Below are 16,445 nucleotides of genomic sequence, written 5' to 3' on the forward strand. Positions count from 1 at the left end.
ATTAAAGATTGTGGAGTTGAAGTATTGCCATGAATAAGGACAATAATCAGTCTGCAAATTGGGTCTTTAAAAATAGGCTCCACCAGTATTAATGAGTGAAAAGATTCATGACATTAAACCCACTATTGTGGGAAAAAAAAAAAAGGACAACTTACGAAGAAATCAGACATTCTCAGGGGTACAAGACTGAGTCATATAATTTTTTTTCAGGATTTGATTGACAATATCAATGAATCCCTGATTATTTAAGCACACAGAACATACAGAACAAAAGAAAGATATAGCAGTAAAGGGGGGCAAATGCACAAAGTAAATGCAAGTTGCATATCCCTTATTTGAAATGCTTGGGACCAGAAGTGTTTTGGATTTTAGATTTTAAAATATTTGCATGTACATAATGACATATCTTGAGAATGAGACACGTGTAAACATAAAATTCATTTACGTTTCATACACATCTTATACACATAGCCTGAAGGTAATTTTATACAATATTTTTAATAATTTTGTTCAGGAAACAACATTTTGACTGTGGTTTAACTGCGATTCATTACAAGAGGCCAGATGTAGAATTTTCCTCTTGTAGTATCAGGTTGGTTGGTGCTCAAAAGCTTTGAACTTCGGAACATTTTGGATTTCAAATTTTCAGATTAGGGATGCTCAACCTGCAGAATAAAAGTAGAATCTTGGGAAAATTTTTAAGTAAAACTTCAATAAATAGCATTCTACATTCTTGCTATATTCTCATCTTTCTATCATGATAATGAGGCTTAGAGCACCTTTGTCTAATTAGTTGTAAGTTAGTCTAACAAATGGTGATTTTTTTTTAAGTAAAAATATGTAAGATCCAATGAAGACCACGTTTGGTTTTGAGAGTGTACTGACGATCTGTCAGTCTCTACACTATGACTGCTGATAATCACATTAAGACCAGACCTGCTCCTTTGCCACTGGAATTTACCAATAAAGTTATGTTTTATTGTAATTTGCTTTTGAACTTATTATTTGGATTAAAAAAACAGACAAAGGAAGAAAAAATGCATGTAAAATTTTTATTTTATCTATTTTGGTGCCATGCTATTTCCTAGATTTATTTTCCTAAAGTATATTAAAGTTCTGTCATTTGTCTACTTGGAAATTTTTTCTTGATACACATCCATCAGTCCTCCCCCAGGGTGGGAGCCAACTATATTGCCTCTGCATTGGACAAATACTCTATTTGCAAATGTCATTTACTGTTACATTTATATAGCCTGCTCCCATTTCTCATTCTGTCCTGTTAAATTTCTCATCCACATCTCTATCACATTATATTGGATTCTTTTTAAAAAAAACAAGCACAGCTTTACTAATAGATTGGGAGATCTTTTGGTCAGAAACATGCCTTAGAGCCAAGTCCTAGAGCAGTATCAATACCAGATCACGATAACAATAAAAGTAAAACCAGCTTTTTAGTTGAGCTCTTAGTAAATACCCGTTATTGTGCCAAGCATTTTCAAGGTATATATGATTTCTCACAACTCTATAAGGCAGGAATTATTATTATTACTATTTTACAGATGAAAATGCTTCTACACAACTTACATGACTTGTCCAAGATCATAGTTAATAAGTAGAGCTTTTTTTTTTTTGAAAGTCTAACTGTAAGGTCTTTTCTCCTAATTGCGATACTTCCTTTCTTTGAACTGCTACCATACTTGGTCAGTATAACAAAGTTTACTATTAATTTTCTAATTGTTTCTCTGATCTTCTATGAATTGATAACTCAATTCAATGCTATTCCACTGTCAGGAAAATAAATAAATATCCCTGGAACACATGACTTTTCTTTATCATAAATCCATTGAAGTCTTTATTTTTTTTAAAGCAGCCAATCTACACGTGGTGACTCAGTGTTGAAACCGTGTTTATTAATACCCACTAGACACTAACTTTCATCAGCATGTTTATCTTAGTTCTACAGATTACTTGACATAGAGGAGCACATATTTTAGAATTCAAGTGCTAGGTAAGAATCGATTTTCTATTACCTACTAAGTAGCATAGCCAATCTGAGCCTCAGTTTCCTCATCTATAAAATAAATGTAATCGTTTTTCTAGTGCCCAGCTTACAAGGTTGTTGTAAGGATTCAGTAACAGAATTCATGTGGCTTTCAGCACAATTCCTGGCACATAGTGAACTTTTGAGAAAGTTTAGCTGTTATCACTGTCACTATTATCCAACTTATCCTCTACAACCCTATCTTTTTATTTACTTTATTTCCCTAGAAATATTTGTGTGAGTCAAGTTATTCTCTTTTTCTAGACTTCCTTTGTTACTGAAGGGTATGTGCATAACAGGTTGTACAGGTGTTTGGTGTGATCCATGACAATTTAAGAAAACACAGTTCAGCAAGCTCACTCAGGGACTGAAATCCTGAATCCTGTTTCACAAATGTGCTAGCTCACTAAATGAAATCAACTCTTTCTTGTGTCTCAAATTAGCCTCTTGGAATGGAAATGTTACCATAATTTCCATTTTGAATTCAAGGTTGAAATATATTACATATTTTAATTGTTTCTCCATCCTGATTCCCAACTTGTGAGAGGAAGCCAAAACCTTCACATCCCTCCTGTGTGCTATTGCCTCACCTTCACTTAGGGAGGGAGGAGGTTGTATTCTCTACTTCTAGAACTATCAGTTTTCAGAAAGTCACATTCTTTTTCTGCAGTGCCTATCTTCAACCAATAATGGGTCTCTTGCCATCGTGTCTGGAAACTAAGAATGGCTCATAAAAATCCTGGTCTGGGAAACAGTAGTTTTTGGTCCCAGCTCTGTCTTGTCTATAGACTAGGCTGGCAGTCCCATCTACTGTGACTACTACATCTATTTGGGTGGAGCCCCATCTGATAGTTCATGTGTGTTAAGAGGAAGTTTTGCCATCTTGTCTTTGGGACACCTTTCCCCTTTTTCCAGTGAGAATAGGAAGGAAGAATTGTAGTAAGGAGTGAGTATATCAAGTTCATTCAGTCTTAAGCAAATATTATATAAGCACATTTCCTTAATAGTGATAAACATGGTATATATGACTACCTTAGCTACTCCAGAAACATATCCAGGTTATCACAAGACAAAGAAGTTATTTTAACTAATAGTTAAAAAGAAAGGAGAACCTTTAATTTTTATCTCTTAAAAGAACAAAAATTAAATTTACACCAGTAGATGGAAATGATTATTTTATAAACTATATCATTTTATGCATACATCACGATCTAAATTAATACTGATGTCAACCATAAGTATAGGTACTTGATATTTCCTGAAATTCTCTTTTCAACTTGAATTTTCTGCACAATTATACATTAGAGAGATATGTTAATTTCAGTAAACTAATAGATAATATGTGGTGGGCTGAGTTTCATCCTCTTTAAATCTATTCTGCATTCTCCTGCTACATATATTTCTGAAAAATATCACTGGTTCATTGTCATTTTCCCGATAAAAAATCATCTGTAGCTTTGAATTGCCTAAAGGAAAATACATTTTATTATGCACAGTCTTTTCATAAATTAAATTCTACCCAGTCTTGTCCCAAACTTTCTTTCTGAATTCCCCATTGCTGTCTGATCATTCATTGTTGTCATAAAGGATTCTGTTCTCTGCGTTTTCTTTCCTTCTTCCAACATATACCAAATATACATATAGAGAAAATGAAATCAGATCTACAACATAATTATATTATCTTTTCTTTGTTTCTGTTCTGTGTAACCCTGTGACAATTTCTGTTCTATGTGATCTTATACTTTTCTGAAAGCAAACATATTAAAGTTGTCTTGGGGATTATAGTAGCTTGAGCTCTTCTTAGTGACTAGCTTCTAATGAATACAATATGGCAGAAGTGGTGAAGAGTGACTTTAAAGAGTAGAACATAAAGAGGATTTGCTCCTCTTACATCACCTTCCCTGGAAGAAGCCAGCTGCCATATCATAAGGATACTCAACAGTCCTATGGAAAAGGTCCTGCAGAGAAAAACTGAGACCTTCAACTAACCGCCAAAAAGGAACTGAAACCTCCTTCCAATAACCATGAGATTGAGCCTTCTTAGAAGCTGATCCTCCAGCCCCAGTCAAAATAACTGTAACCTCAGCTAACATTTTGACAGCAACTTCATGATTGACCCTAAACCAGAACCACCCAGCTAACTTATTCCCCAAATCCTGACCCACAGAAACTGTGAAGTAATCAGTGTTTGTTGTTTTAAGCCGCTGTTTATAATTCTAGATTGTACACTGTTTATGTTTCTTGTTACTTTAAAAATAGATCAGAATTATCAAAAGTAATGCGGAAGGGGCTGAAATTTGGCAATGAATACAAATAAAATAATACTTTGCCTTTTTCCCTTCCCCTTTCTCTATCTTTGGGGACTTGGAGGTTACCTTTATATGAAAGGAAATCATGTCTAAAGAGTATATGCTTTTTTTTTTTTTTTTTTTTTTTTTTTGCAACGGAGTCTCACTCTTTCACCCAGGCTGGAATGCAATGGCACAATCTCAGGTCACTGTAACCTCTGCCTCCCAGGCTCAAGCAATTCTCATGCCTCAGCTTACCAAGTAGCTGAGATTACAGGTGTGCATCATCACGCCTGGCTAATTTTTGTATTTCTAGTAGAGATGGGGTTTTGCCATGTTGACTAGGCTGGTCTCGAACTCCTGTCCTCAAGTGAACTGCCCGCTTCAGTCTCTCAAAATGCTGGGATTACAGGCGTGAGCCACTGAGCCTGGCAAGAGTATATACATTAAATTACTTGTTATGGTAGTCATTTTTCTATTCCATTGGTTTGGGTTCTAATTAAGCAACTCAGTGTAATTACTTCATATTTAAAGCATAAGAGCTTGATACTTCTCACAGAGTCTACTGTCCTTGTGTCCCTCAGTCACTGGGTATCTTGTTTTCTTGTTTGGGATGGTCTTTCTTCCTACCAGGCTAAATCTGACATCTCAGTTAAATATATTTTAGGTCCAAACTCTTTGACAAAGACTTCTCTGATCAACCTTCCTATTGTAAAGCAAGGTTCCCATTTTGTAAACTTGACATATGGCATTTTTTTTTCATATTTTTGAACACATATTAGTTACTTCCTATTTTTAATTCTATTTGAGTACATGTTATATCACTTTGTTATATTTATCTTTCCATGCCTTCCCAACTTCTCCATGCCTTCAAGATTCAGGACACTGGTGTTGGGCATGGTTTTTTTTTTTTTTAATTATTATTATACTTTAAGTGATACATGTGCAGAACATGCAGATTTTTACATACATATACACTCGCCATGGTGGTTTGCTGCATCCATCAACCCGTAATCTACATTAGGTTTTTCTCCTAATGCTCTCCCTCCCCTAGCCCCCCACCCCTCAACAGGCCTCAGTGTGTGATGTTCCCCTCCCTGTGTCCATGTGCTCTCATTGTTCAACTCCCATTTATGAGTGAGAACATATAGTGTTTGGTTTTCTGTTCCTGTGTTAGTTTGCTGAGAATGATGGTTTCCAGCTTCATCCATGTCCCTGCAAAGGACATGAACTCATTCTTTTTTATGGCTGCATAGTATTTCATGGTGTATTTCATGGCACATGCCACATTTTCTTTATCCAGCCTATCATTGGTGGGCATTTGGGTTGGTTCCAAACCTTTGCTACTGTGAATAGTGCTGCAATAAGCGTACGTGTGCATGCATCTTTATAGCAGAATGATTTATAGTCCTTTGGGTATATACCCAGTTATGGCATTCCTGGGTCAAATGGTATTTCTGGTTCTAGATCCTTGAGGAATTGCCACACTGTTTTCCACAATGGTTGAACTAGTTTGCACTCCCACCAACAATGTAAAAGCATTCCTATTTCTCCACATCCTCTCCAGCATCTGTGGTTTACTGACTTTTTAATGATCGCCATTCTAACTGGCGTGAAATGGTATCTCGTTGTTTTGATTTGCATTTCTCTAATGATCAGTGATGATGAGCTTTTATTCATATGTTTGTTGGCCACATAAATGTCTTCTTTTGAGAAGTGTCTATTCATATCCTTCACCCACTTTTTGATGGCGTTGTGTTTTTCTTGTAAATTTGTTTAAGTTTCTTGTAGATTCTGGATATTAGATGGATAGATTGCAAAAATTTTCTCCCATTCTGTAGGTTGCCTGTTCACTCTGATGAAAGTTTCTTTTGCTGTGGGGAAGCTCTTTAGTTTAATTAGATCCCATTTGTCAATTTTGGCTTTTGTTGCCATTGCTTTTGGTGTTTCAATCATGAAGTCTTTGTCCATGCCTATGTCCTGAATGGAATTGCCTAGGTTTTCTTCTAAGGTTTTTATGGTTTTAAGTCTTACATTTAAGTCTTTAATCCATGTTGAGTTAACTTTTGTAAAGCATGAAGATAAGATTAGAGAAAAAAGAATGAAAAGGAATGAACAAAGTCTCCAAGAAACATGGGACTATGTGAAAAGACCAAACCTAAGTTTTATTGGTGTACCTGAAAGTGACGGGGAGAATGGAACCAAGTTGGAAAACACTCTTCAGGATAACCAGGAGAACTTCCCCAACCTAGCAAGACAGGCCAACATTCAAATTCAGGAAATACAGAGAACACCACAAAGATGCTCCTTGAGAAAAGCAACCCCAAGACACATAATTGTCAGATACACTAAGGTTGAAATGGAGGAAAAAATGTTAATGGCAGCCAGAGAGAAAGGTCGGGTTACCCACAAAGGGAAGCCCACCAGACTAACAGCAGATCTCTCGGCAGAAACTCTACAATCCAGAAGACAGTGGGGGCCAATATTAAATACTATTAAAGAAAAGAATTATCAACCTAGAATTTCATATCTAGCCAAACTAAGCTTCATAAGCAAAGGAGAAATAAAATCATTTACAGACAAGCAAATGCCAAGAGATTTTGCCACCACCAGGTCTGCCTTATGAGAGCTCCTGAAGGAAGCACTAAATATGGCAAGGAAAAACCAGTACCAGCCACTGCAAAAACATACCAAATTTTAAGACCATCAACATTATGAAGAAACCGCAGCAACTAATGAGCAAAATAACCAGCAAGCATCATAACGACAGGGTCAAATTCACACATAACAATATTAACCTTAAATGTAAATGGGCTAAATGCCCCAATTAAAAGACATAGACTGGCAAATTGGATAAAGAGTCAAGACTCATCTGTGTGCTGTGACCCATCTCACATGCAAAGACACACATAGGCACAAAAAACTGGATGGAGGAATATTTACCAAGCAAATGGAAAGAAAAAAAGAAAAGCAGGGTTTGCAATCCTAGTCTTTGATAAAACAGACTTCAAACCAACAAAGATTAAAAAAAGACAAAGAAAGACATTACATAATGGTAAAAGGGATCAATGCAACAAGAAGAGCTAACTATCCTAAATATATATGGTGTTAGGGGTGGTTAATTTTATGCGGAAATGACAATTAATGTTTTTAGAGACAATATTACTTGCTCATACTATAGCTTCTAGGCACCAAAAACCCCATGAGCTTCTAATAAACTGAGATTGTTGCTAATTTTTAAATTTGTAGAAAATCAAATCTGAAACGTTTTCAGGTGTTATTGCTAGTACTTATAAATAAAATGAGTGTTCTAAGTAACACGTCCATGCTTTAGTACAAGAACTGAAAGATAAATAACATAAATGTTTCTCTCCATGTAGCAAGAAGGATAATGAGAGAAAGAACAACTTTGGTTCAAAAGGTAGTTTAAGGGTTTGTGTGGATTACAATGGTCTAAACTATGCATGGCTCTTACAGTCATGAGTAATAGACAATAGGGAGTGGCCTTGATTTAAAAAATACAAAATATTCTTCAGTTGAACACACCTTTTATGATTACGTTATCTTTTAATGAAAATGAGGAAAATGTTTTTGCTACATACCACTAGATTTCCAATCACCATGACCATCATGAAGACAGTAAGGCACATGGTTTGGCCAGCGACCTCCATACAGTCCCACATGGTCTCTATCCACTCTCCACACAGCACGCGGAACACGATCAGAAAGGAGTGGAAGAAGTCATGCATGTGCCAGCGTGGGAGCTCACAATCATTGGAAATCTTGCAGACACATTCTTTGTAGCTCTTACCAAAGAGCTGCATGCCGACCACAGCAAAAATGAAGACGATGATGGCCAACACCAAGGTGAGGTTTCCTAGAGCCCCCACAGAATTGCCAATGATCTTTATTAGCATATTTAGAGTTGGCCAAGATTTTGCCAACTTGAAAACTCGGAGCTGGAAATAAAAGCAAGAACAGTGTTAATGCTCTGCATTTCAAAAAAATCTGTAATTTTATTAACAGGGCAAATGTACAGGTAACTGTCTCAATTATATGGTGATGAATTATTTATTTATCAAACGATTAGTAACAAATATAGCAGTGACTTGCTACCATAGAGGGTTCTTTTTTCATTTCGAAATGGTCCATACTGTAAATGAAATAATTAAATTATACAGTATTTAAATTGGCAGTTTAATAAGATACACTGAATTTTCAAGTATCCTACACAAGCATATGTAATATACACTTTTGTTTCTCCTTAAGGAATTAAGATATTTGAGATTAATGGTGGTTAATTAGCAGAGATCCAGTTTCAGAGAAGTAGAAACTCTCATTTTTAAAAGGCCAAAGCAGATATAGTTTTCAGTGTACTTCAAATATGCTGACATGCACAAGTGAAAATAATATCAACACTTAAATTACATAAAGTGGAAGCAGAAATGAACTAATTTGTCTTTAGATTGTTTTAATCTAGCTATATTTTTAGCTTGCTGTAACTTTAGGCTATATTTTAAACATATATTCAAATACAAAAGTACTTAAACTTAAGTAAAACGCTAGGCTTCTTTTTAACCTTTATGTCTTCAAAGACTTAATTCAGTGTAGTGTGTACATGTCTCTCTCATTGTTTTTGACATATTGGTTGTATTCGCTTTAGAGTTCACTGAAGTACCATTTATGGTTAAACAGCAGCAGCATTTTATTTCTGATGCTTCAGTAAATGTCAAGCTGAGAGTAGTGCATTATTTAATGGCATCGAAGCGACCCACAGGAGTAAATACATGCGCCAAAGCATTTAATTTATTCCAGAGAATAATTTGAGAAAGAGCCTGACACACTAAGTAAGATTCTACTAATGATACTATGCTTCCTATTTCCCTTAACTGCATCACACTATCATGAAGGTTTACTAAATATATTTTTTAAGTTCTGGCCCATATTATTTGTTTTATCATTTTAAATTTTTGTTCTGTTTTTTGCATCCTTCTAGTTTCAAATTAGATTCATAACTATCTTTGAGGATTAGGGAAGGAAATACAGTTCTAAGGATTACAATTCAAATTTGAACATTGAAAGCAAAAAGGGAAATTGTAAACAGATTTCATGAAAAAGTCTTCAGCCTAATCACTAGTAAGGTAAATTATCTACAGGAATATGTCCTTAGTAACCATGTACAGCCTCTGTTATTTGAAAATAAATCACTAAAGCTAGAGCCACCTCAAAGTAATAGTATAATAAAACATATCAAACTTTCACTGGAAATGTGTCAAGTGATATTTTATCTCTGAATTTTAAAATCCAACAGTTTTTATAAAAGATCAAAGAAAGATACCTTCTTTAAAATTAACAAAATATAGTACTCTCTCAAAGAGTGGATTTGGTGATTTTCTGATGTGGCAGCAGTCATATGGGGAGCTCTGTTTGCTTATCCTTCTCCCTTGTACACTGTCCCGTGTCTTAAGTCTTTCCTCTACAGGGACAAGGTGAGCAATGAACAATTCCATAATTCCTTAGTTCCTGGCAGAAAGGGGAGCTCATCCTAGGTCCCAAGGAAGCTTTGTATGCAGTTATGCAAACCTCAGATAACTGAGAGTTGACTATGGTGTTGTTTAATTGTGATTCGAGTTTATCTGTGACTCCATTTTTCCTCCTTTCTATTAGCCTTCCATTCAATAACTAAGAAGAGAAGTGTAGACTATTCGTTTAACTGAACTTTATTAAAGCTATGATGAAGAAGAAACTACCATCTGGTTTGCCAAACAAATTGGCAATCCAATTTGTTTTAGAAGTGTATTCAAATAATATTATAATGATGGGAAATCTTGCCATTTTTACCAGATGAGAATGAAGACTAATTAATTACAAAGTACATCTTATGAACACTCCCAGTTAATTTACCAGCCGGAATGATCGGAGAACTGACAATCCTTCCACATTTGCCAAACCAAGTTCCATTAAACTAAGGCTCACAATAAAACCATCAAAAATATTCCAGCCTTCTTGAAAGTAATAATATGGATCCATGGCAATTATCTTGAGAAACATTTCTGCTGTGAAGATCCCCGTGAAGACCTAAATGAGAAGTGTATTTCGTTATATGAGCAAATAGTCTTGAAACACGAATAATTATTGAGCAACTTAATTTACTCCAAAGAAATATAAATTAAATTATGATTAAAAAAATTGGTTTAGGTCAAACAACTTGGTATCCACGAATGCTTTGCATTCAAATCAATAATTGTTCACTATATATAATGTTTATCAAATGATAAAGAGTACATGGATTAAGTCAATAAAATTAATATTATTTTCATATGAAAGGTGCAACTGGCTCATTGTGATCAACTGTTTGGCTCTGTCTCTGATCTTTCTAGCCCTCCAAAAACTTACCAAATGATTACCTAGCAGTGAGGGCTTCCATCACCAAGCCAAATGGATTGATCCCCTCCCTTGGCCCTGCAGATGAGACTGGTGCTAAGGAGATGTCATGTAAGCTGCAATAAACATGCTCACGGCTAACTCTACAGATAGTAAGAACTCTTAAAAAATTTCCTTTTGCTGGCGAAAGGGAAGCAGTATTTTCCTTTTTCCATTTCTATTATCTACAACTATTTCAAACTTTCTCTTCTGCACATAACCTCAGCCATTTTTCCTTAGGCCTTCCCTTCTGAGAAGCACAGTCTCAGTACTTCAGCGTCTTAGAGGTGATGAAAGTTAGCCAGCCTTAACTTTATGTTTCCCTTTATCTACTAGACTACTTACATCCATTACTGTGCTTTGCCTTTCTCTTCTTGTTAAAATGAAAGAAGTGCCCCTGTTTTGAGCTAATCTCTCAAATTGTGTTACGTGTTTTCCTTTGGACTTTGCAAGGAATTCATTCTCAATTAACCAACCTTTCTACTACTGGCTACTTCCTGTTTCTTTATAGAAAGTAACAGTTACCGAGTCCTTCTCTCCCTTAAAAATATCACCACTGTCAGCCGGGCGCGGTGGCTCACGCCTGTAATCCCAGCACTTTGGGAGGCTGAGGGGGGCGGATCACGAGGTCAAGAGATCGAGACCATCCTGGCTAACACACGGTGAAACCCCGTCTCTACTAAAAATACAAAAAATTAGCCGGGCGCGGTGGCCGGCGCCTGTAGTCCCAGCTACTCTGGAGGCTGAGGCAGGAGAATGGCGTGAACCCGGAAGGTGGAGCTTGCAGTGAGCCGAGACAGCGCCACTGCACTCCAGCCTGGGCAAAAGATCAAGACTTCGTCTCAAAAAAAACCAAACAAACAAACAAACAAAAATATGTATCACCACTGTCATCAGAGAAACTCTCCTTGCACCCTATTTCTCCGTCCAGCTGCCACCATCTATCCTTTCCTTATGGCCAGATTTCTTTCGAAGATTGCATACTTGTCTACACTTGCCAGTTGCATTTCTTCACCTTACTCCACAACCCACCAAATGGCTTTAACAAACTTCACCAACAAGACCGACATCACCAATAAATCCAAACGAATTTTTTTAAACAATTATCTTGCTTGCTTGCCCTTTTAGAAGTTTTGGGCATTGTTTTCTGTTCCTTGTTCATTGAAATATTTTCTGGCTTTAGCTTCTGTGATCCACACCTCCCTGGATGCTACTCACCTGATTTTCTTCCTCTAACAAATCATTTGATACTGGATTTATTCAGAACTCTCGCTGTCTAGACCCCTCTTACTTTAATTTTCCTTTTATAATAAGTTACATTTTTATAATAGTTCATATTTCAAAATCTATTTTTCTGTTCAAGCATACCTCCTAGTCTCTAGAAATACATACCCACCTGCCTAATCAATACCTACATTTGAAAGACTATCTCCCAGGCATCTCAAATTCAACAGGTCCAAAATTCACCTTACTGCTTTTTCTCCACAGTTTTGCTTCTCTTCCGATATTTGCTAACTCAGTAAATGGAATCTCTCTACCTAGGTGGCTACCTCAGAGACCTGACAGTCTTAGTGACTTTTCCAAATATCTCTTGAATACTTCAAACTGAAATTCACCCATGTGTATATTACTAGACTTTTTTCTTTTTTGTTGAGTAGGGCTCCATTGTTTGAAATTTCATGGACATCTAAATAATAGATAGCACTTTTTGTCTCTTTTCCAAGAAATTTTTGCCTACCCCAAGGTCTCAAAGATGTTCTCCTGTGTTTTATTTCAGATGTTTTATTGTTTTAGCTTTTATGCCTAGTCTACAATCCATATTGATTCTGGCATGTGGCATAAGATTGAAGTGGAGGTTCATTTATTTTCCGTACATTTATTTACGTGTTCCTGATATTTTATTGAAAACACTTCCTTTCTTCTATTTCCTTTCTGTAGTGTTTATTTCAAAAAATCCATGGACATATAGTTTGGATCTATTTATGAACTCAGGATTATGTTCCATTGATATCTTTGTTTATGCCAATACTGTAGATTCTTGATTAGTACAGCTTTATAACAAGCCTTGAAGTCAGGTATGCTAATGTTTTCATTATTCTTTTATCAGTATTGTTTTGGCAATTTTAAGTACTGTGTATTTGCATAGAAAGTCAGTTCATCAATTTCTACAAAGAAAATCTGTGACATTTTTACTGGGATTGGGTTGAATTGATAGATACATTTGGGTAGAATTAAGTTCTTAATAATATTGAATCTTCCATTGCATGAACATGGCATATATATTTCCCTTTGTTTAAATCTTCTGTAATTATTCTCAACCATGTTTTGAGGTTTTTAGTATAGGTGTTTTGAAATGATTTGTTAAATTTATTACTATATTGTTCGTGTTTTTTGATATTATTGTAAATAAAATATTTAATATTATTGTTTATTTCTAATCACTGTTTTAAAGATTTATTAGGATTGTCTACAATATGATCATGTTGATGAAATAGATACTTCTACCACATTTCAATATTTATGCATGTTATTTGTGTTTTTTTTTTCCTTTAGTTCAGTTGATAAAACTTCCAGTGCAAGGTTAAATAAAAAACGGTAAAAATAGACATATTTGTCTATTTTAAGGGGAAAGCACTCAATTTTTCTAAGGGGCAAGAATTCACTACCTCAACATTTCACTGATAAGTAAAATATTAGGTGTAGGGTTTTCTTTCTTTTTCTTTTCTTTTTTTTTTTTTTTTTTGAGACAGAGTTTCGCTCTTGTTGCCCAGGCTGAAGTGTGGAGTGCAGTGGCTTGATCTCGGCTCACTGCAACCTCCGCCTCCCGGGTTCAAGCAATTCTCCTGCCTCAGCCTCCCTATTAGCTGGGATTGCAGGCGCCTGCCACCATGCCCAGCTAATTTTTTGTATTTTTAGTACAGACAGGGTTTCACTATGTTGGCCAGGCTGGTCTCGAACTCCTGACCTCAGGTGATCCACCGCCTCAGCCTCACAAAGTACTGGGATTACAGGCATGAGCCTCCACACCCGCCTAGTTGTAGGGTTTTCTGAAATGTCCTTAACAACTTGAGAAAGCTACTTTCTATTCCTATTTTACTGACAGTTTTTCTCACAAATGACTGTTTTGTCAGATCCTTTTCTGCATCTATTGAGATGATCTTAGGCTTTCCTTTATTCTTTTAGAGGTAATATGGCCAATTAATTGATCACTTTTCAAATGTTAAAGGAATCTTACTTTTCTGAGATAATCCCCAAGTGTTTAAGAAGTATTTATTACTTTTTTCTCTATTGTTGGATTTTATTGATAATATTTTGCTAATGATTTTTTGCTTCTGTGTTCATGAGGGATACTTTCTTGTAATTTTCTATGTAGAATTAATATTGTAACACTTTATATAAAATGTTCTGGCTGGGCGCGGTGGCTCATGCCTGTAATCCCAGCACTTTGGAAGGCTGAGACGGGCGGATCACAAGGTCAGGAGATCGAGACCATCCTGGCTAACACGATGAAACCCCGTCTCTACTAAAAATGCAAAAAAATTAGCCAGGCGTGGTGGCTGGTGCCTGTAGTCCCAGCTACTCGGGAGGCTGAGGCAGGAGAATGGCGTGAACTGGGGAGGTGGAGCTTGCAGTGAGCCTCAGTCGCACCACTGCACTCCAGCCTGGGCGACAGAGCGAGACTCTATCTCAAAAAAAAAAAAAAAAAAAGTTCAACTCTTTTCATATATTTTACACTTACCTATGTTATAAATCCCCACTTTAAACAATCAGTTGTCTTTTTAAAAAATTTACCACAGCAACAGAATACCAAATACTGCATGTTCTCACTCATAAGTGGGAACTAAACATTGAGTTCATAGGAACACAAAGAAGGGAACAACAGACACTTGAGGGTGGAGGGTGGGAGAAGGATGAGGATCGAAGAACTACCTATAGGGTACTATGCTTATTACCTGGATGATGAAATAATCTGTATGCCAAACCCCTGTGATTTACAATTTATTTACGCCACAAACCTGTATATATACCCCTGAACCTAAAATAAATGTGAAAAAAATTAAGGAAAAAAAAGATAGTCTTTCGTATTTACCCACATTTATTCATATCTAGTGACCATCATTCCCAGAACCAAATTTCCATCTGATATTTTTCCCATTCAGCCTGAAGAACTTCCATTAACATTTCTTGTAGTGTAGTTCTGGTGGTAACAGCTTTTTTAGGTTTTTGTTTATCTTAAAATTCTTTATTTCATTTTAATTTCTGATGGATAGTTTCACTTTCTGTAGAATGATGGGCTTTTACTTCTTTATTTTATCTGGCCACTTTCTTCTGGCCTGAATTATTTCTGGTAAGACATTAGTCTCATGTATATAGTAACTATTTTTCTTCCGGTTGTTTCCAAAGCTTTTTGTTATTGTTGTTGTCTTCAGCAGCATGACTAATATATGCCTAAGTATGGTTTACTTTATATTTATCCTGTTGATGTTCACCAACATTTTATAAGGTAATATTAAGGTCTGTAAGTTAATATTTTTCACCAACTTTGGGAAATTTTTGGCCATTGTTTCTTCAAATATTTGCTCTGTTCCATTCTCTCTATTTTCTCCTTCTGATTCTATTATATAAATATTTAGACTACTTGATATTATCCCATATTATAGTTAGACTCAGTTCATTTTTCCTTTCAATTCTCTAGTGTTCAAATTGGATAATTTCTATTAGTGTGCTTCGAGTTAACAACTATTTCTTCTGACATCTGCAATTTTCTTTTAAACACATCCAGTGAATTTTTCATCTTAGAATGTGTACTTTTCAATTATAAAATGTCTAAATTATTCCTTTTATAGTTCTCATTTTTTTCTGCTCATGTTCTCTGTTTATTTCTTATGACCACTTTTTTCGTTTAAATTGCTCAACGTATTTACAATAGCGCCTCCAAAGTCTTTTTTTGTTTATTCTAACAATTTGCTCATGTCCAGATCTATTTCTATGTACTGCTTTAATCTATTAACTATGAGTCACATTTTCCTATTTCTTTGCATATCATCTAATTTTTATGTGACATGAATATGTTTAATATTGAGAATACTTCAATCCTGGAAATCTATCTTCTAGAAGTTAATACAGCATTATGAAAGGTGATATATACAAGAACATTTACTGCAACATGGGGGTAAAGTATCTGGAATCAACTTGAACATCCATCAATAGGTGATTGGAAGAAAAAATAGTGATACATGCATACTATGAAATATTAGTATGCAATTTAGTGGCTTGTAATATATTCACAGACTTTTACAATCATCACCATTATTGAATTTTAGAACATTTTAATCGCCTTAAAAAGAAGCTGCATACCCATTAGTTAGTTGTTGTTCCCATTTACCCTAATCCCTGCTGCCTGGCAACCACTCATCTATTTTCTGTCTCTATGGATTTGCCTGTTTTGAACATTTCATATAAATGTAGCAATATGATATGTAACCTTTTGTGATTGGCTTTGTTCACTTAATATAATGTTTTCAAGGTTTATTCATGTTGTAGATTGTAGCAATAATACTTCATTCTTTTTTATGGATGAATAACATTTTATTGGATGGATATTGTTTATCCATTCATCAGGTGATAGACATTTGAATTGTTTTTAATTTTTAGTATTATGAATAATATTCTATAAGCATTCATGTGGAAAT

General features: G+C 35.4%; 1 protein-coding gene across 5 annotated transcripts in view; it reads right to left on the reverse strand.

The window, feature by feature from the left end:
• SCN2A (sodium voltage-gated channel alpha subunit 2) overlaps positions 1-16,445 on the reverse strand; it is a 195,908-nt gene that overhangs the window by 39,642 nt on the left and 139,821 nt on the right. For all 5 annotated transcript variants that reach the window (XM_058441550.1, XM_032755543.2, XM_032755544.2 and 2 more), the window contains 2 exons: positions 10,234-10,407; positions 7,932-8,288 (listed from right to left, as the gene is read on the reverse strand). In XM_058441550.1, the coding sequence (XP_058297533.1) occupies positions 7,932-8,288; positions 10,234-10,407 (531 nt within the window). The remainder of the gene's footprint in view (positions 1-7,931; positions 8,289-10,233; positions 10,408-16,445) is intronic.

This window comes from Hylobates moloch, unplaced genomic scaffold (genome assembly GCF_009828535.3).
Source record: "Hylobates moloch isolate HMO894 unplaced genomic scaffold, HMol_V3 SCAFFOLD_1, whole genome shotgun sequence".
NCBI classification, from domain to species: domain Eukaryota; kingdom Metazoa; phylum Chordata; class Mammalia; order Primates; family Hylobatidae; genus Hylobates; species Hylobates moloch.